We start from the raw sequence: 21,783 nt of genomic DNA on the forward strand, positions 1-21,783 counted from the left end.
CCTCGTTGGGCTCATCAGATAGCCCAATGTGTTCTTCCAAGAAGAAAACACACGCGCTAAAAGCTAGATTGTATGGAGGGTATAATATACATTTTTATCAGTCCAAGATATATTCATGACCATTTTTGTATAACATCTGACAGCTGAGGAGAGGATTTACTGCGAACACAGCGTCCTCTCTTAGATTGAGCTGTAACTCATTGAAATGCATTAGGCCTACAAGTAAGTTTTTGATCAATTATAAAGTTGTTTGAACAAAACTTTATTGGAATTACAATGGTTCTAGGTTTATCGAAACAATATATGAATGTTTTTATTTTTTTATCATAATGTACGCAAACTACATATGGTTCATCGCAAGTTGTACGGTTCTAGAATCCCAAGAGAAGCGGCTTTTAACGTAATGAATTTAGTGAAACCTAGATCATAAACGACACGTGTAAATGACACATCGTTCAGTTTGCAAATTCATAATTTATTCAAAACCTGGGTTCCAAAAAAGCTTTCATAGTATATTTTAACCCTTATGAGATATGTTTATTCATATGCATGCAATGAATTTACTACATTGTTTTGAATGAGAGGCGAAACTGAAAAGTCTGAACTGAACAACTTATAAATTTAATATGAGTAATACCTCAATAAAATACTGATAGAATACTACAAAGTATAAATTGATATTTATTATAATTTTGTATTTGGAGATGGATTAAAATGTACTCATTTTAATGATATTAACTTACGTGTTATAATGTCCCTACATATAAAAACTAAATGGATCTTTTAGTTTTACTGTTCTTTCTGTTTCAGTTACATGGTTGATGGTTTTGTTCTTCTGCTGATTACCACGTTTATATCATTATTAATATGAATGCAAGTAGAGGAGTAGGCCTAAAATTATTTTTTAAAGGTTAAATTTATTTACTGGGTTGTAAAACCTTTAATATGAAGATAATATTTTACAAATTTGTTGCTCTTGCTGTATTACAACAAAAACTGTAAGCTCTAACATATATAGAGCATTTTATTATTTTTATTCATAAGTCTTAATAACAGTAAAATAGATTCGGTGAAGACTCACCGTCATTTGTTTTTATAATAACTGTAACACAAAATCTTGAATGACATGAGTGTATCTTGAACAAATGTACATATTTAGGCTTACAATAATTCATTAAACATGATTATGTATAGTTATGCAGCATTTGAGCAGTATTATCTTTTATGTTTTCAGATAATCATTTACCCCAGAATTATGATTTGAATAATTTGATTCCAAGCAGACAAAATGTCATTACAATCTTCAGTACAAGGAGAAAGTGAGAGTCATTTTCGATTATCAAGACGCTGGTTTATTTATAGTTCTATTACATTTTTAGCAACATTTACAGCATTATATCATCATTCCAGTGTACAACAAGAACAAGAAAGGAAGGAAGTTTATCATTGGTTGCAAAATATTGGTTTATATTCTCATCGTAAAGCTGTATATAACCAGGGTGAGTAGGTGTCATTTCCATCCTAGTTTTATTACTGTGTGGTAAAAAAAAAACCTGACTTGAACCTTAACCAGGGTGAGTAGGTGTCATTTTCATCCTAGTTTTATTACTGTGTGGTCAGTACGGTAAACAAAAACTGACTTGAACCTTTTTTTTAAGAAAACAATTTTTTTTTGTTTAAAATTTTGGTATTATGTGTAAATTTCAAATAAAATAATGATCCAGGAACTGTATCATTTTACTACCTTTTATCCAGAAATACTGTATAAACCCTGGCAAGACTTTAAGACATTTTAAAGTGTTTTCTTTCTAATCTGTTTATTGTTTTATTCTTTTTTAGGCTTTTGTACTTGTACACTTACAAAATAAGTAATTTTGAGCTTTAATACAATAGTCGTAAAATATTTTGGTAAAGAAAATTAGGGGAATGGAAATATTGCTGGTATTAAAAATAAGTTCCTTGCTCATAAAGTCTTAAATCCCAATGTTTGGTTAGAGATTGCAGAAAGTGATTGTTTTCAAACAAAGAAAAGTGAACTGTTGTTCAACTGAACAATATGTAGGAAAGTAAACAGAGAAATCTGACATCTGAAGTAACAGGAATGGTAAAAGTTTGGCTTCTAAGATAGTTTATTGTGAACTTTGGTATAGCTGAAACTATATTATTGTTACAGAATCATTTATGAGTTGTTGATGGTGCACATTGTTTCATAATGTGAGTGAATACCATGAAGGAAGTTTCAGTCTTTTGTCAAATAAGTGTAAAACAGGAAATATTTAATTTATTTTGGCTTTTGGTTTGTGTTCCTACATTTCAATAAAATCATCACCATCCACAATTAGGGAAGAAGAGATCAAGTGCTTCTGACTTGCCCGGGTTTTTAAGACCTAAAACCCTACAAGGGGAGTGCATGAACCTACATGGCTAAATGCACTTAAAAGATTTTGCTGTTAAATTTTTATTGTAAAACAGATTCAGCTTATATGTCTACATCAGAGACAGTCTGGACTGTATAACTAAACTCCCAACTACTCTTGAAAATGATGCACTTTTAGTTACCTTTGATGTATGTAGCTTATACACTAACCTTCCCATGACCTAGGGAAAATAGCAATACAGTATTGGATTGAAGCCTATGCAAAAGACCTGGAAAGTAGATTTTGATCATAAGTTTATATTAGATGGCATAATGTTTATTATGCAACCCAACATCTTTCAGTTTGAAAATGATTACTTTATCCAAATGAAAGGGACGGCCATGGGAACTAAGATGGCCCGACGTATGTCACCTGTGGCCCCGACGCATGCCATCCTTATGATGGGGTACATCGAAGAAGGCCTTTTGTATCCAAAAATAGCAGAAAGGTATGAAGCAGAGGGCACGATCTATATTCAAGACAACTGGTGGAGATTTCTGGATGACTGTTTTATCATCTGGAAGCAAGACCTGCGGAAATTTCCACTTCCACCAGTTTGTAAACAGCATCAATGATCAAATGAAATTTACAATGGTGATCAGTCAACATGCAATACCTTTCCTGTACTTTAAAATATACAAAGAAGGCCACAAATTGCAAACAGATATTTATCACAAAGATACGGGCTCAATTCAGTATTTGGACTTTACATCTTGTCATCCAAAACACACAAAGACTAACATTCTTTTCAACATGGCCCTGTGCATATGTACCATAGTCTCAGACCCCAAAATAATAGAACAAAGATTGCAAGAATTTTCAGTCCACCTTCAACAAAGAAACTACCCAATAACTTTAATTGAGACGGAATAGTTCGGTCAAAAATATACCAGCGCAAACCCTGAGGACAGTCAAACAAAGAGAAAATGATGACAAAAAAAATTACATTTGTATAAAAACACACAAACCAAATAATCCAGATATTTACAAGATAATCCAAGCATCAAAGTAAATACTCCACGGATCAGAAAAAGAAAGTCTACAAAATCCGGCTGACACAACTTGGGTGAAAAGTGAGAGACAAGCCCCTAATTTGAAAAGAATTCTTACAAATTTGGAGCAAACCAGAAAAACTATGGAGAAATATTTTATCCATAAATATAAGCCAGAATTAATTCAAATTCTTCTAAAATAGTGGTATGAATAATTTTATGAATGAAAACTTTACAAATCACGTGACCCTTATGATGTTCTCATCAACAATCGAACAAACTAATGTTCCGTATTTTCCCACCATTTTATAATGCAGTGTGATCAGTGAAGCATGAAATGCGTAACTGCAAATAAACGACCTTAAAACTCATGTGAAGTTTTAATTTCTATATACATATACAGATAATAAGCAATCGATTTCTTACCTTAATTGTGATTGCAACTTTTCCATCACTCAGTTTTGTATTATCTGACTTTTTTTTTTATTAATTCATAACTATATGTGCATTAGCAAAAAATGATTACAAATTTCAATTCATTTTATGAATCTTTCATAAACTCCTTGATTTAAACATTCTGTATTATTTGGTAGATTTTCTAATATTTATTTATCTGTTAAAAACTCGTTTATACATAAGAAAGAATGTATGTATTTGCAGAAACAACATTAAAACTTGAAATATTGTAAATAAACAAATAGTTAATCAAATAAAGTTTAGCAATATGCATTTAATGCAGATAATGTTTTGAAAAGATTATACTGTGATGTTGCAAAAATATTGTATTCCAAAAATTTGCCAGATTTTGTGCTGTAAAATGTATCGACAGATGGCAGTAGTTGTGTTGGAAACCAATATTTGTCAATTTGCAAATCATAAAAACACAGTTGGATATCAGTATCAATCAGCGGTTATTATTAAAAGGTTGCTACTTTTAATAACCTCAGAATAATATAGAAATCTGGCGAGATTCAAGGTGGATAGTTCAAACTAATATGTACGTTGTATAGATTTCACAGCAATACCTTAAGGGCTAATTTCTTGTCTGAGAATAGAACTGTGTAAGTATTTCATTTTTTTTCCTGACCACGTATTGGAATGAAAGTGTTTGCCAGTTCTTTCACCTTAGTCATTTAAGTAGTTTATAAGAAAATTATGTGTGAACTACATGAAACATAAAATTATTGATTGGTTATGAAAATATATGAAATAATGAGAGAGTTGAGAGCATTTTATCATAAGTTTAATGTTGCTTGTCCTACAACATTTTTTTCCTTGTATGACAGCTTAAGTTATGACTTTGGGTGGAACTGTTATCTCTTTCTTTTCTCTTTATTATAAACTATACATAAGCTATTTGGCTGCCATCTCGTATTGTTTTATTCAATTTTATTTCGTTTTGCAGTTCATGAACTCATTTGTATTTATACAATATGCACAGCGTATTATGCAGTATGCAAAGTGAGTAGCAGTTTTCATTTGGAAACATAATAAATGGAAATAGATATAATAATGCTGGAATGAATTACCCCTGTGTTGTAATTTGACACTGAAATGACTTGATGTTGATTTCTCTACAGGAATATACTGTTTGTACAGTTTATCTTCTCTGAATCCAAACATTCACCCAAGTTTTACCTTACGTAGGGGATTCACAAAGAAGAGGAGAGAATACTGATGGTTGAGTATTATCTGGAACATTTCAATAAACTATTTAGGCCTTGATTTCCTGTAGACAGGTGACCTCTCAGGATTAGTTGCTTGATATCCTTAGCATGAGTCAACCAAATGGTTCTGTGGATCACTTCATCTTATAGGTTGATGAGGTAGTTCTGAAAGGGATTACAAGTGGTTGTGTTTTATTGTGTTATGTCAGTTTAATTTCTGTGAATGTGAATCCATGACTTTGATCATTGTACAGTTTTGCACAATAGGCCATGTAGAATTCCCTGGTGGGTGGGGTTAATGAAAGCCTATTTTATCAAAATTTTCAAGGATGTCCCAATTTCCTAAACACAAGTGGGGCTCATAAAAGGCCCAAACTGATGTTCTGTTACCTGCTCTTGCGGCTCTTAATTTAATATATAATTTTGTGTTCTGTACTTCGTATTTGAAAAATGTTATTCATATGTTTCTCCTTATTGTATTTTATTTTCTAATTCTAAAAGAAATTGAAGATCTGGCATACTCACCTAATAATGTTAAGAAATTTTACTCTGGGTACTTGCTAGTTGAAACCCCACAGGATAATGGCATACTTTAGCAGCAGCATTCGGGCCTTGGGGGTATTCAGGTCATTCGTAATTATTCTGTTTTTGATTTTGATCTAATTTGGTATTTCAGTGCTCTGAGATGCCCAGCCAAGGTGTAACATTAATGAGGTGTTTTTTTCCAGCTGTAACAAATTACATCCTTTGTACTCTTGATTTTGTATGGAGTGGCAGTTCATAAAGGAAAGGGAGGGACCCTTATATTTGTTCTTCATAAGAATTTCTTTTTGGACTTTATCTGTTAACAAATACACTTGTAAGTTTACCCATGATTCTTTCCCAAAATCAGTTCTATTTTCTCCACCCTAATTCCATAGGTCAGAGGCATGGTGATTAGAGTGCTCGCCTCTTATTCTGTGGTTCATGGTTTCAAATTTTTATTATGTTGAACATACTCACCCTTTCAGTTATGGGAGTATTATATCATGCCAGTTAATCCCACTATTCATTGTTAAAAGTGTAGCCCAAAAGTTGGCAGTGGGTGGTGATGAATAGCTGCTTTCCTATAATTTGTCATTGCTAAATTAGGGATGGGTAGGACAGATAGCCCTTGTGTAGCTTTTCACAAAATTTAAAACATGGTACGAGAGAGACATTATCATTTGTGGTCTTGTCCTCCTGAACACATTACTTTTGTCAGTGCGACACCTTTCTATCTGGTCTAATGAAAGTGAATAAATAGCAATCTAAGAAGCAAAATAAACATAATGGAGGAAGTTAAGCCCCTACTTTTATGTCTCATAAGTTACCGATATTGAATAGGAGACAACGACCACTTTTCTTTAGTGGAATTGTCAGGATTTCTCTTCTAACCTTGAAGACATGAAGTCCTTGATCGACCAAGTTTCAATTTTCTTGCAGGAAGCATTCTTCACATCTGCTGATGACATCTCATCAGGCCAGTTTTCAAAGAAACAAGATGCATGATGTAAGAGTTTGTGGTCACGTCACAGTTTTCATCAGTTATCAAATCCTTTTCTGGTTTTCATCACTGACTACCCAACTTGAATTTGTTTATATTCATTTCTCCTTTGATCACAATGTTGCTATCGATCTGTTGACAAGATTAACGGGGCACTTTTGTTTCTCATTCTGACCTGCTCCCCAGTCAATACGAGTCCATTAGCTTATTATCATGGCCTCGTCAGAGTTGTTTACCTGTCTATTTGTTCTTGCCTTTGTGTATGTTACACTTAGTGGGTGGTTTGTGATCTATCTGGCATAAAGTTGTGCACTTTTGTGAATTAATGTGCCTTTGTATTATTTGCTATCATCACATTGTGACACATTCCTGGAATAATTCTTGATCATGAGAAACCCACTTGAAATAAAAATGTATCTCAAAATGGCTGTTATGTGTATTAACACTTTTATTAATAAGGAGAGAACAACGTCTTAACCTTCCCAGGTCATCTTCTTAACCTGAACCTGAAGACGACCTAGGAAGGTCAAAATCTTGTTCTCTTCTTATCAATAAAAGTGTTAATACCCTTACTAGCCATTCTGAGACACATTCCTGGACTAATTTGTGTTTGTGTAGCATTTGCTGTCATCAAGTTGTGTCACAATTGTAAACCAGTCAGTGTTTGTATATCATTTGCTATCGTCACATTCTGGAACTAACTTGTGTTTGTGTAACATTTACTATCATAACATTGTGTTACATTCCTGAATCAACCAGTGTTTGTATAACATTTGCATTCATAATGTTGTGTTACATTTATGAACCAACTTGAGGCATATACAAGTTTACTCACCCTGAATGATGTAGACACGACACTATGCAGACTTTTGTAGCTATTTGAAATCGCTGGAGTTACTAAAATGACACTTGATCCTTTCTCTTGGACATTCAGACAAGACTGGCTTGTTTTTCATTGTAATCAATATCTGCTGAGTTGATCCATTATAACAATCTTGCTGACACTGCAGACCACTCTGGCACTTTCACAGTTTAACCTGATCCTTATAGGAATTTCAGGCTTGTCATTAGATGTTAGTCAATTTAGGATGAGCATGCTTGTCTGGATCAGTTTTACAGTTGTCATCCAGTTTATGTATGGACAAGAGGGTGGAAGTTTTGACAAGGTTTTATATTACACACAGCTGTCTCACACATTGATGTCTCTTTCAAGGGACTGGTTCTTAAAGTCTAGGCTTTGTAACACTGAAATCACACTGACACAACAGCTCATGGTGTCTTTGTGATACCTAAGTTAAAACAGCTCATGGTGTCTTTGTGATACGTAAGTCAAAACAGCTCATGGTGTCATTGTGATACTCAAGTCAAAACATCTCATGATGTCTTTGTGATATTCAAGTCAAAACAGCTCATGATGTCTTTGTGATATTCAAGTCAAAACAGCTCACGGTGTCATTGTGATACCCAAGTCACAAGTGCTCACGGTGTTTCTGTGACACTCAAGTCACATTTACGTTATACTTTCGTGCTGGTGACTCTGTCCAAATTATTGATGTTTTTAGTTTTTTTGCATCTATTTATTTCTCTGATCTTGTTTCACAAAAAGGGTGTTTTTGGTATTTGTGTCGGTTTCATTACTTTATTTCCTTATTATTATTTTTAATAGATAAACCAAACTGTTTGGTAAATATATCTCTGGGGCTTTTGAGACACGAAGACCCAGTAACCAATCAACTCTTTCCGTTTGTTCGTGCTACAGTCGGACACACGTGTGAATAATAATGTATTAGTCACGCCACCTTGGTCTCGTGTGTATAAATGTCGTGAATACCTTTTAAGTACATAGCCACAATTATCTGTTGTTGTTTTTTGTGCTTGGCGTAGTTATATTTGTGTAAAAAATAAATAGTTTCGTGCAACGACATACGTCGAGACTAAAATTAACTGACTCCGTTTTCTAAGGTATATGTGGATGGAAAGGACGAAATAAAGGTATATGTAGAAGGAAAGGACGAAATAAAGATATATGTAGAAGGAAGGACGAAATAAAGGTATATGTAGAAGGAAAGGACGAAATAAAGGTATATGTAGAAGGAAAGGACGAAATAAAGATATATGTAGAAGGAAAGGACGAAATAAAGGTATATGTGGAAGGAAAGGACGAAATAAAGGTATATGTAGAAGGAAAGGACGAAATAAAGATATATGTAGATGGAAAGGACGAAATATATCAGTATTAAACGTTTATTTAATTGAATTATTTTCTCTCACAATTAATTGTAATCTGCTGAACAGAAATCAAAATAGATAGAAGCTCTGTATGTTTTTTGTTTGTGAAAACTTTCTGTGAAAAGTTGATACTTTCTTTTGGATGGGCCCGGCATGGCAAGATGGTTAGGTGCTCGACTCGCAGTATGAGGGTCACGGGCTCGAATCTCCTTCTTTCCAAACATAATCACCCATTAAGTCGTGGGGCATTATTGTGTTACGGTCAATCCCACTATTCCTTGGTAATTAAAGTAGTCCAAGAGTTGGCGGTGGGCAGTAATGACTAGCTGCCTTCCCTCTTAGCATATTTACGACACTGCGTTATCTCTCGCAGTAAATGCAGAAGAAACAATATTAAAAATACATGAATTATACACCAATTCGTTACAGGGACTTGTGTCACATTTTCTAACATTTCATATGCAACAGCCTGATATAAAATGTCACACAAGTACATCTTTTATTAAAATTAGCTCCTTTTAGCTCATTACCCTTTTTCCAACGAATTGTAACTTTATAAATGTCATCTTTAAATAATTTGACATCCTTTGATGCAATCACATCTTCGAAGGTACCTTTAATTGACTTTTGGTATGAAAACATTATCCTTTAACAAATGTTTACAAATGTTTAAAATGATAATCTATAGGAGAAACATCTGGTAAATATGGTGTAGGAGGGAAAGTTTCATACTGAAGTTCGATTAGTCTTTGGACAGTGACGTGTGAGACGTGAAGTCGAACATTGTCATTAAGCAGTATGAATTCCACCCGATAAACTATAGCTGGATGTCTTCGTGACCTTTCTGTATAAGTTCACAACAATGTTTCTTTTGGGTTTAAGAATGAATGATGGATCACATCTGTTGATGACCACCAAACGCTGACCATGGCTCTTATTTTGTAAAGAGCTGATTTAGATACTTCGTGTCAAGCCACTGTCCGGATTGTCGTATAGAACCCGTTTGTCATCACAGTTGACAGACAAGTCTTTAAAGGAACTGGTCGTTTTTGTTGCTAGTAAGGAACAAATTTCAACTTGTTTGGTTTTCAAGTGAGTTCATAAGATACACATTTTTCGAGATTTTTCACCTTACCAAATGATAGACGTTGAATAACAAACGTTATGTTTGTAGGTAAGTTCTCTCAGTTTAACAAATATCTGATTCAACTAAGGCCTTCAGTCCTTCCTCATTAGTGGCTGTCTGAGGGCGACCTCGAGACTCATTTTCAAAGCTTATCACCAGAGCGAAATGTTGTAAACCAATACTATGCTGTGTGCTCATTAGCTGTGCTGTTATCAAACGTATGATTGATATCACGAGCTACTGTCACATTGTGACCTAGATCGAACTTGTACAAGAAAATTACACGAATATTAATGTGATGATAAAATCAATAGAAACGTAATTTAGTTTCTGAAATAAGAAACATAAAGTGAGCTTGAAGTGAACCAGACAGTATACTATGTTATTCTGAGACCATGCTTGTCTTACAGTCGCCAAAAATCGGGTTTCAAATTTTTAGCTGAAAATCTAACATTTTTGATGTAACAGCCTGATATATTGGGAACCGTGGTGTCTGTTCTAGTGTTCGTCTGGCTCTAACCCGACATGGCCGGGTGGGTTAAGGCGTTCGACTCGTAATCTGAGGGTCGCGGGTTCGAATCCCCGTTGCAACAAACATGCTCGCCCTTTCAGCCGTGGTGACTATTCGTTGGTAAAAGAGTAACCCAAGAGTTGGCGGTGAGTGGTGATGACTAGCTGCCTTCCCTCTAGTCTTACACTGCTAAAGCCTTTCTGTAGCTTTACGCAAAATTTAAAATGAACAAACAAATCGTCTGTCTCCTGTTTAAAAAGCGAGGCTCGCACGCAAACGTCAACACTCACTTTTGAAATGACGATAGAACAGACGTTAATAATATTGATGCTGTACTTTGTTTCACAATCAGGATATTCTACACTACCTTGTTAGGAATTAATTACACTACCATTCACACTTTAAAATGCGACGTAACTTGAAATATAAAAATGTAGATTTACCGTATGTTGTTGTTGAGTGGCTTTTATCGTGACTGAAATACTCAACAATTAGTTTTAACTGTGGACAGTGTAAGTAGCTCAGAGATTTGGTTCTGAGTGAAATCAAGTGTTTAATACAATTAACCTATACCTCTCTCGTCACTAGGGGCGATACTTTTGTTTGTATTTGATATTCTTTACCTGTAAATGTTTTTCATAACTTTCTATAAATTTGTCCTTTAAATTGTATGTAATAGATCGTATGTTGGTTACAATGCCTAATTATTTGTTATAATCGACTGCTTTCTTTAAATTGTATGTAATAGATCATATGTTGGTTACAGTGCCTAATTTGTTATAATCGACTGCTTTCTTTAAATTTTGTGTAATAGATCATATGTTGGTTACAATGCCTAATTATTTGTTATAATCGACTGCTTTCTTTAAATTGTATGTAATAGATCATATGTTGGTTACAGTGCCTAATTTGTTATAATCGACTGCTTTCTTTAAATTGTATGTAATAGATCATATGTTGGTTACAATGCCTAATTATTTGTTATAATCGACTGCTTTCTTTAAATTGTATGTAATAGATCATATGTTGGTTACAGTGCCTAATTTGTTATAATCGACTGCTTTCTTTAAATTTTGTGTAATAGATCATATGTTGGTTACAATGCCTAATTATTTGTTATAATCGACTGCTTTCTTTAAATTGTATGTAATAGATCATATGTTGGTTACAGTGCCTAATTTGTTATAATCGACTGCTTTCTTTAAATTGTATGTAATAGATCATATGTTGGTTACAGTGCCTAATTTGTTATAATCGACTGCTTTCTTTAAATTGTATGTAATAGATCATATGTTGGTTACAATGCCTAATTATTTGTTATAATCGACTGCTTTCTTTAAATTGTATGTAATAGATCATATGTTGGTTACAGTGCCTAATTTGTTATAATCGACTGCTTTCTTTAAATTGTATGTAATAGATCATATGTTGGTTACAGTGCCTAATTTGTTATAATCGACTGCTTTCTTTAAATTGTATGTAATAGATCATATGTTGGTTACAGTGCCTAATTTGTTATAATCGACTGCTTTCTTTAAATTGTATGTAATAGATCATATGTTGGTTACAGTGCCTAATTTGTTATAATCGACTGCTTTCTTTAAATTGTATGTAATAGATCATATGTTGGTTACAGTGCCTAATTTGTTATAATCGACTGCTTTCTTTAAATTGTATGTAATAGATCATATGTTGGTTACAGTGCCTAATTTGTTATAATCGACTGCTTTCTTTAAATTGTATGTAATAGATCATATGTTGGTTACAGTGCCTAATTTGTTATAATCGACTGCTTTCGTACTTCCTAGCTCACGTTTCACAGAACGTAGGTGGGCCCGGCATGGCCAAGCGTGTTAAGGCGTGCGACTCGTAATCTGAGGGTCGCGGGTTCGCATCCCCGTTGCGCCAAAATACTCGCCCTTTCAGCCGTGGGGCGTTACAATGTTACGGTCAATTTCACTATTCGCTGGTAAAGAGTTGCCCGAGAGTTGGCAGTGGGTGGTTTATAGACTAGCTGCCTTCCCTCTGGCCTTACACTGCTAAATTAGGGACAGCTAGCACAGATAGCCCTCGAGTAGCTTTGTGCAAAATTCCAAAACAAAAAAAAGCTAAAATTTATTGAAGACTGTACACAAATAACCCTTGTGTATCTCTCGTCCCCGAATGTGAACGCCCTTTTAAGCCGTGTGGGCATTGTAATAAGACGGTCAAACCCATTTATCATTGGTAAAACAGTAGCCCAAGTGTCGGTGGGTGGTATTAACCAACTGTATTCCTTCTAGTTTGTCACTTCTAAATCGTGGACGGCCATCACAGATAACCTCAGAGGGACTTTGTGCACAATTCAAAACCAACCAACCATCCTTCATGTAAGTTTGCTTCAAAATTTTGAAACGAGTAAACTTTTTTAAAGATTGACCATCAAAATATAGTTCCTCTTATTTGTTCATTTTTTGATCATTGATGTCGAGAAACCCACTTGTTGAGAAATTTATATGCAAAACGACTCGTTTGGGTTGAGAAAATATTTTACATAGAAGAGCGAACAACGTTTCGACTTTCTTCGGTCATCGTCAGGTTCACAAAGAAAGAGGTAACTGACCGGAAGCTGACCACATGTTTGAAAGGGGTTGTGTAACTGTGTGTCGAAATGTAGAGGGCGGTATTAGATGTTTGAATATATAATTTTATGTGAACAGGAAGAAAGCAATCAAATATCATTTCTTAACCTCAAAATTACAAGAACTGACACACAATTCAAAACAGAAATCCACCGAAAAATCACCCATACTGGACTATACATTCCTTGGGACTCAGCACATAAAACAAAACAAAAACTCAACATACTAAGAAACCAAATAAACACAGCCATAAAACTATGCTCACCAGATAAAATTAACGATGAATTAGACAAAATAAAACAATACTTCACCAACATCAATAAGTTTCCTCCACAAACCGTAGAAAACATTATACGCAAACACCTAGACAGAAAGCAAAATCAACCAACTAAAGTAAATACAGCTCAAGAATCAAAAAACCACGAAACCATATACTGCTGTATACCATACATTCCTGACATCAGCAAACAAATAACCAACATTTGGCAAAAATTAGTAACAAAATATGACATTCCAGTTAATACCAAATTTATTCAAAAACCCGGCACAAAACTGAGGTCTATACTATGTAAAAACTACACTGACAAACACCACACCAACATTATTTATAAAATACGATGTGATAACTGCTACGACTTCTATATTGGAGAAACAAGTAGAAAATGGAAACCAGATTCAAAGAACATAAAAAGTCACCTTCACACGTTTTCGAACACTGCAAGTCAAATAAACACAACATAACCATGGAAAACACTCAAATACTAAATAAAGAAACAAACATAAACAAACGCAAAATTAAAGAAGCCTTACTTATACAACTTAAACCCAAAATAAACCAATATAAAGGAACGCCTTTATACCTATATTAATATAAATAAAATTATATATTCAAACATCTAATACCGCCCTCTACATTTCGACACACAGTTACACAACCCCTTTCAAACATGTGGTCAGCTTCCGGTCAGTTACCTCTTTCTTTGTTAACCTGACGATGACCGAAGAAGGTCGAAACGTTGTTCGCTCTTCTATGTAAAATATTTTCTCAACCCAAACGAGCCGTTTTGCATATAAATGTTCATTTTTGAATTTCGCACAAAGCTACTCAAGGGCTATCTGCGCTAGTCGTCCCTAATTTAGCAGTGTAAGACCAGAGGAAAGGCAGCTAGTCATCACCACCCACCGCCAACTATTGGGCTACTCTTTTACCAACGAATACTGGGATTGACATCCAAATATAACGCCCCCACGGAAAAAAGGGTGAACATGTTTGGTGTAACAGGTATTCGAACCCCGACTCTTGGATTAAGAGTCGAGTGACTTAACCATCTGGCTGTGCTGTTCATTTGTTCGAATCTTAACCAAGTTAAGGAAATACATTACAAATTAAATGAGATAAAACATTTATTTTCCTAAAAGAGGACCTAAGTCACCTGTTTTAACCGTTCAGTCCTCTACATAGTTATACAGTACTGTTGTAAGTCAGTAGAGAGTAAATTTGACGTTACATAAGAAGTGCTTAACTTTGCAGTTTGTAATGTCGTGACGTCAATAAAACGTGCGCATGCCATAAATCACGAGATGAATTATACACTCTGTAAAGTTTCACAGAGCATGACACACGGACTTCAAAAACAAGGAAAAATACCTACTACTGTTAATTTTGGTTTTATTTACTCTTAAGACGTAACTCCTTCAAAGATGATGTATAAATTGTATATACAAAAGAGTGGCGCAGATAGCCCAGTTGCTTTGCGCTATAAAACACAAAACTAACCTTTTCTTCAATGTCTCATTCTAATAAATTAACAAGGAAACGGAACACTGCTTTGTCGAGCATTATGGAAAAACTGTCTGCCCCTTGAGAATATTTCAAGCTCACTCGCGCTGTGTTGGAATCTATTCAACATCGGTTTCTTTCCATGTATCGATGAAACTTTTTAATATAACGCGTGCTCGTGGAGTCAGGACTGTGTTTACCAGTCGAACTGACGAACAAATGTGTGTAAATGTTTGTCTATGAATGCCTCAAATGTTTGAGCATAGGAACTTGACAGTACTTTCATAAATGCAACTCGTGGAGATCAGCGGATATATATCTGTGTTGTCATCACTGTGTCTGTTGTATGTATCGACTCTTATTGTTCAAATTAGGGTTTGTTTGCTTTACATAGTAAATAGTGACTCTTTTTAATATCCAACGTAAGGCACTCGAGTGGGTGGCTAGGGCCGATTACTTAAATCATATGGCTGAACCATTTGTGGTTAACCGGTTGCAAAACTGGCAGTAGAGTTTTGGGTAACTGTTTATGGGTATGCTTTGTACATACCTCCTGGATATCATTTTCCTGTGAAATGTGTGGCCCACATACTTTAAATCTAGGGACCCAAGGTGCGAGGATATTCTTGGGACCCTTATATGAATAAACCACGATTCAACCGACCGTTATTACTAGTAGTAAAAGTCCGTCAAAAATGGCTGAAAACCATTTTTGAATGGTTAATGAAAATTAAAAAATTTAACTAAAACGAATTTTTCTTTACTCCCAAAATACATATGCTCTTCACGTATGTCATCAGTCTCGAAGTAATTTTTTAATGACCTCGTTTTTAATAAAAACTATGCGCAAAAATGAAATTTTATAGTGAACAAAATTACGTGTGCACTCTAGAATTAAATTGCATTCCCGAGTCTTTTCACTTTATTGTAGGTTAGGAAGTAGAAAACATAGTACATGACATTCAAACACATATTCTCAACTATGTCGACTGTGTATAGAATAAAACATATTTGGTATTAATAACCACTTATTTAGTTTTAAAATCAAGTATGTAACGTGTTAAAATATCAAGAACATTTTTTACCCAGTTAAAACTTTTTATACACGGATCTATAACGTTAGTATTTGTTTGTTTAGAATTAAGCACAAAGCTACACAATGGGCTATCTGTGGTCTGCCCACCACGGGTATCGAAACCTGGTTTCTAGCGATGTGAGTCCGCAGACACGCGGCTGTGCCATTTGGAGGCGATATAACGTTAGTAATAATAGGACTATTTGTTGTCCGACTTAATCCATAAACGTCGCCTTAGCTAAAACATAACTTAGCAACTTTTACTTTGCTCTTGGTTACAATGTATTGTCATAAAGCCCCGGATGTGGCCTGGTGGTTAAAGCACTCGACTCGTAATTTGAGGGTCGCGGGTTTGAATCTCCATTACACTAAACGTGCTCGTCCTTTCAGCCATAGCGGCGTTATAATGTTACGGTCAATTCCACTTTTCGTTGGGCAAAGAGTAGCCCAAGAGTTGGCGGTGGGTGGTGATTACTGACTGCCTTCCCTCAGTCTTACACTGCTAAATTAGGGACGGCTAGCGCAGATAGCCCTCGTGAAGCTTTGCGCGAAATTCAAAACAAACCAAACCAATGTTATGAAACCTTTGAATTACTATTTTGCTGTTATGTCATCGAAAAGACACCCATTAACTCTTTCGACCCTGGAGATTAAAGTGTACGTTTGGAACGTTATTTTCAAAATTTTTATTAAATGAAATTTTTAGTACATACGTCAATGAGATTGGTATAAAAACTTCATTTATAATTTAAAGTTTAAATTATATATGTCTTTTTCTTAATTTAAAAAGAAATGTAAATAAAAATGTCACATAAACACGTCCAGTTGTCATATTGCTACGTTTTATTAGGCCCACCACACATGTACAAGTATATAACGAATTAAAGATTAGAATTTAAGATAGACAAACGAAATATAAAATAAGAACCTCTCGCCCCCTATGATTTGCTGAGATATCAATATGTTTAGTAAATCTACTAAAGTGGTTCCGCCCCTTAAAATAAGTCGTATGAAAGTTCTTAATTAATCCCACCTACTACTACGTAGCTCAAATTTATAACCATTAGAAAGATAATTTTCTCTTTACGTAATTCTAACAATTTATAAGCGACTTGAAAGCGAAGGAAGGAATTTTGTCGTAGAGACGTGTGATGAAAAAGTCGTTTCTCTGAATAGAGATAGGAATTTTTCCAACCCACACATAATTTACTTAAAACCCGACTAAATTACAGGGATTTTCAGGATACTAATACAGTAATATGATACTTTTTATATTTCAAAAGTTAATGTTTGAAGCCTAAAAAATTCGAAACGTTGTTCGCTTCTCTACATAAAAAAAATTTTCCCAACCCAAACCAACCATTTTCATATGTATATTTTTATCTACAAGTGGGTTTTCTCGTTATCACAGGTTAATGTTTTTCAGTGTATTTCTCAGTTATTTTCTATATTATAAGAAATATAACTGATATTTAAACATTTCTTGGTAAACATATTTCTACACATAAGTAACGTACGACAGGCGAAATACAGGGTGTTCGGAAAGTCACTGTACAGTTTTGTAATCATATTTTATTCAGTCTGTTTCAAGCCAGCAACTGATAGCGGTGTTTAGAAACAAAATAAGAAGGATCCAGGCCTGTATTGATGCCAACGGGGTCACTTTCAACATTGTTTATAATTGTCATTCATATTTACCTGTTAATAAATATATAAGTGCACAGTGACTTTCCGAACACCCTGTAGTATACTTTTGTAGGCCACTATATAGTTACGCCTACTGCATTTGTGTTATTCTAATTGTCTAAACTGAGATATATTTAAAAACCATATTCGAAACCTTCAACCAAGAGGGAAGTTAATTATATGTGTCCCATATAACACCTCAATACAGATGTTGTGAAGTTCAACAGACATCAAATAGACAGACAGTAGTACTGAAACACCTGCAGTGCAAATGGATCGGCGAGGCTCAGAACTTACAATGTTTATTGGACCAACGTAACTGTGAACCATATAATAAATGTTTTCACACATTCTAATTGTAAATTTATTACCCTTGGAAATTTACTTTGTAAGTGTTGTACGAAACTTAAGCCGCTTAGTCCGATATTGTGTTCTGCTAACAAGGGAACGTATGAATGTTATATTTATGTTTTGCACGTGGTCTTCATGCTATTTAAAGTGCCATATTACGGTGCGCTCTTCGAACATGGGCTCGGACGATCAGTGATATCAGCTTCATTTACAGTGGGTTTAACTTTGGAGGTTGAAAGTAAAATAAACAGAAACTCTATGTGATATGTTTAACAGTTGAAACCCTCAGAGTATATACTTTAAAATCACTTGATTAATTATGAAGGAAAAAGGTGATGATTTTATTTGATTTTCATTATTGTTGATGAGTTTTCTACAGGTTGAATAGTAAAGTAATAACAGAAAAGTTTTACTGGAAGAAAGTTATATATTGATTTAAGAAGTTCTAAAGGTTTTACAAATGAAATATGAAATTTGTGACGCAAATAAAAGTATTTTTTATCTCAAAATGAAAATCGCTTTTCTCTCGTACTAGTTTAAAAAGAATCAACAAATAACAAATATGAATAAAAATACTTAATTAAAAATCTGATTTTTCTTATGCAAAAGCCTTTTAATGTTTACTGACATACACGTTTAAGTGTAATAATATATATAATGCAGCGACTAATATATGCACGTGTGAATGCACGTGTTTTGTGTTCCCACTGTTGAGTGAACGGTTGAATGTAACACCGCTTATATTTTCAGGTGTATTTGAGTGGGTGATGTGTCGTAAATGTGCGCGTGAGCCTCGCCAGACCTTTATTTTCGTAACTTGAGTTCGTGATTTTGAACACATATTTTTGTCTCGAGACAGTAACTTACAAACTTTAGTAGTCAGAATAATTGAACACGTTTGTGGCGGGTTATTTTTAATGTCAGTTCTTACGTGTGTGGTTTGTGATGTACGCTGTGTTAGTGCTTTATATAGTTAAGATGTTTACGGCCTGTAATTACTATAGAGAATTGCTAAGCTCAATTTACTACAAGGGTAGCTCTGCAGGGCACAGTTTACTATAAGAATCACTCCACAGGACTCAGTTTACTACAAGGGTAGCTCTGCAGGGTACAGTTTACTATAAGAATCACTCAGTTTACTACAAGGGTAGCTCTGCAGGATACAGGAGTTTACTCAGTTTACTATAAGAATCAAGGGTACTACAAGGGTAGCTCTGCAGGGTACAGTTTACTATAAGAATCACTCCTACAGCAGGACTCAGTTTACTTCAAGGGTAGCTCTGCAGGGTACAGTTTACTATAAGAATCACTCCACAGGACTCAGTTTACTACAAGGGTAGCTCTGCAGGGTACAGTTTACTATAAGAATCACTCCGCAGGACTCAGTTTACTACAGGGGTAGCTCTGCAGGGTACAGTTTACTATAAGCATCACTCCACAGGACTCAGTTTACTACAAGGGTAGCTCTGCAGGATACAGTTTACTATAAGAATCACTCCGCAGGACTCAGTTTACTACAAGGGTAGCTCTGCAGGGTACAGTTTACTATAAGAATCACTCTACAGGACTCAGTTTACTACAAGGGTAGCTCTGCAGGGTACAGTTTACTATAAGAATCACTCCACAGGACTCAGTTTACTACAAGGGTAGCTCTGCAGGGTACAGTTTACTATAAGAATCACTCCGCAGGACTCAGTTTACTACAAGGGATGCTCTGCAGGGCACAGTTTACTATAAGAATCACTCCGCAGGACTCAGTTTACTTCAAGGGTAGCTCTGCAGGATACAGTTTACTATAAGAATCACTCCGCAGGACTCAGTTTACTACAAGGACTACTTTTCTGGGCTCAGTTTACGGCTCAAATTACTGTTAAAAGCGTGGATAAAACAATGGATTCTCATCTTTGTACGGAAGAACAAAACCGAAGTAAATTTATTTAATTACACTAATCACTACCTTACCCTAATTACACCAATCACTACCTTACCGTAATTACACCAATCACTACCTTACCCTAATTACACCAATCACTACCTTACCGTAATTACACCAATCACTACCTTACCCTAATTACACTAATCACTACCTTACCCTAATTACACCAATCACTACCTTACCGTAATTACACAGGACCAATCACTACCTTACCCTAATTACACAATCACTACCTTACCCTAATGCGCTAATCACTACCTTACCCTGGATATTACACTAATCACTACCTTATACCCTAATACACCAATCACTACCTTACCGTAATTACACCAATCACTACCTTACCGTAATTACACCAATCACTACCTTACCCTAATTACACTAATCACTACCTTACCCTAATTACACCAATCACTACCTTACCGTACCCACTCTTTTTCACAGTAAGTAGGTAGCTTGCTCTAATCGGGGGCCCGGAATGGTCAGATGGTTGTGACATTCGACTCGTAACCTGAGGGTCGCGGGTTTGAATTCCCGTCACACCAAACATGGTCGCAGCCGTGCGGGAGTTTTAAAGTGACGGTCAATCCAACTATTCGTTTGCAAAAGAGCAGGTGGGTGGTGATGAATAGCTGCCTTGCGTCTAGTGTTAGGGGCGATTAGCGCAGATAGCCCTCGTGTAGCTTTGCGCAAAATTAAAATACAACAACAAACAAACTCTAATCGAGAATATATATTAATTTCATAAGGTTAACTCTAGGGTATTTTCCGTTTTGGAGAAAAAAACAGATTGCGTATTAGTAAAATAATACTAACGTATAATAACGGTCTAAGTCATTACTTAGTATGTTTTAACACAAAATATTTGGTCTCTCCCCCAGTGACACAGCGGCATGTTTGCGGACTTATAGCAATGAGGTTTCGATAGCCGTGGTGGGCAAAGCACAGGTAACCCATTGCGTAACTTTGTGCGTAATCGCAAGCGCACGCAAAGTATTTTAATTTGACTCCATTTTTAATGGTTTGTTGAGTGAATATGTTGGCCAAAGAAACTGGACAGTTTAACCTCTGGCTACGTATGTTACGTACAACGTTTGTGAACCAACTTGTGTCTCAGAACAGCTGGTATTAATACTTTTATTGATAAATTGTTTATAGGAGTAATATCTTCTTGTGTGAAGTTGTTTTTTAGTTTTCTTTTATAAACAACTTGAGACAACAACATCAAAATTCTAAAAGCAGATAAAAGTAATGCTAGAGTTATAATGAACATCAATGAATACATTCAAAAAATGAACAACTTATCAGATACAAACAAATTTAAACTACTAAACACAAATCCAACAAAAACACATGAAAACCAATTAAACAAAATATTACTACAAATGAAAAAAAAACAATACAATCTCTGAAAAGCTTTATTCTTACCTACGAAAAACCGACTCTCGCACACCATAACTATACGGCACCCCCAAACCTTACAAACCTGATTGTCCACTACGACCCATAATATTGACCTACGAATCATTTAACTACAACCTCAGTAAATATATAACGTGGGTATTTACTACATATGTAACATCAGCCGGCTCCTGTTTCAAAGACTCTTTCAACTTTAAATATATTCTTAATCAACTGAATCAGAAAGCCTTAATGGCCAGTTTATGTAATCTCCCTTTTCACAGATGTCCCAACAACTGAAACCTGCAAGATAGATTTAGAACTTTATATCCAAGACCCCGACCCATTGATAGATATCTCCAGTAACCAATTAGCAACCCTTAGAGAATTCATTACCACCAAAACTAACTTTATGCTCAATTACCAAAACTACCTACAAATAAATGACCTAAGTACGGGAATCACG

General features: G+C 35.1%; 1 protein-coding gene across 1 annotated transcript in view; it reads left to right on the forward strand.

The window, feature by feature from the left end:
* The first annotated feature begins 91 nt into the window (after positions 1 to 91).
* The window catches only part of LOC143226687 (apoptosis-resistant E3 ubiquitin protein ligase 1-like), a 115,112-nt gene continuing 93,420 nt past the window's right edge, over positions 92 to 21,783 (forward strand). Inside the window, 2 exon segments of the mRNA XM_076457983.1 lie at positions 92 to 222; positions 1,235 to 1,499. Of these exon segments, the coding sequence (XP_076314098.1) occupies positions 1,289 to 1,499 (211 nt within the window). The 5' untranslated portion in view covers positions 92 to 222; positions 1,235 to 1,288.

This window comes from Tachypleus tridentatus, chromosome 9 (genome assembly GCF_004210375.1).
Source record: "Tachypleus tridentatus isolate NWPU-2018 chromosome 9, ASM421037v1, whole genome shotgun sequence".
Taxonomy (NCBI): Eukaryota; Metazoa; Arthropoda; class Merostomata; order Xiphosura; family Limulidae; genus Tachypleus; species Tachypleus tridentatus.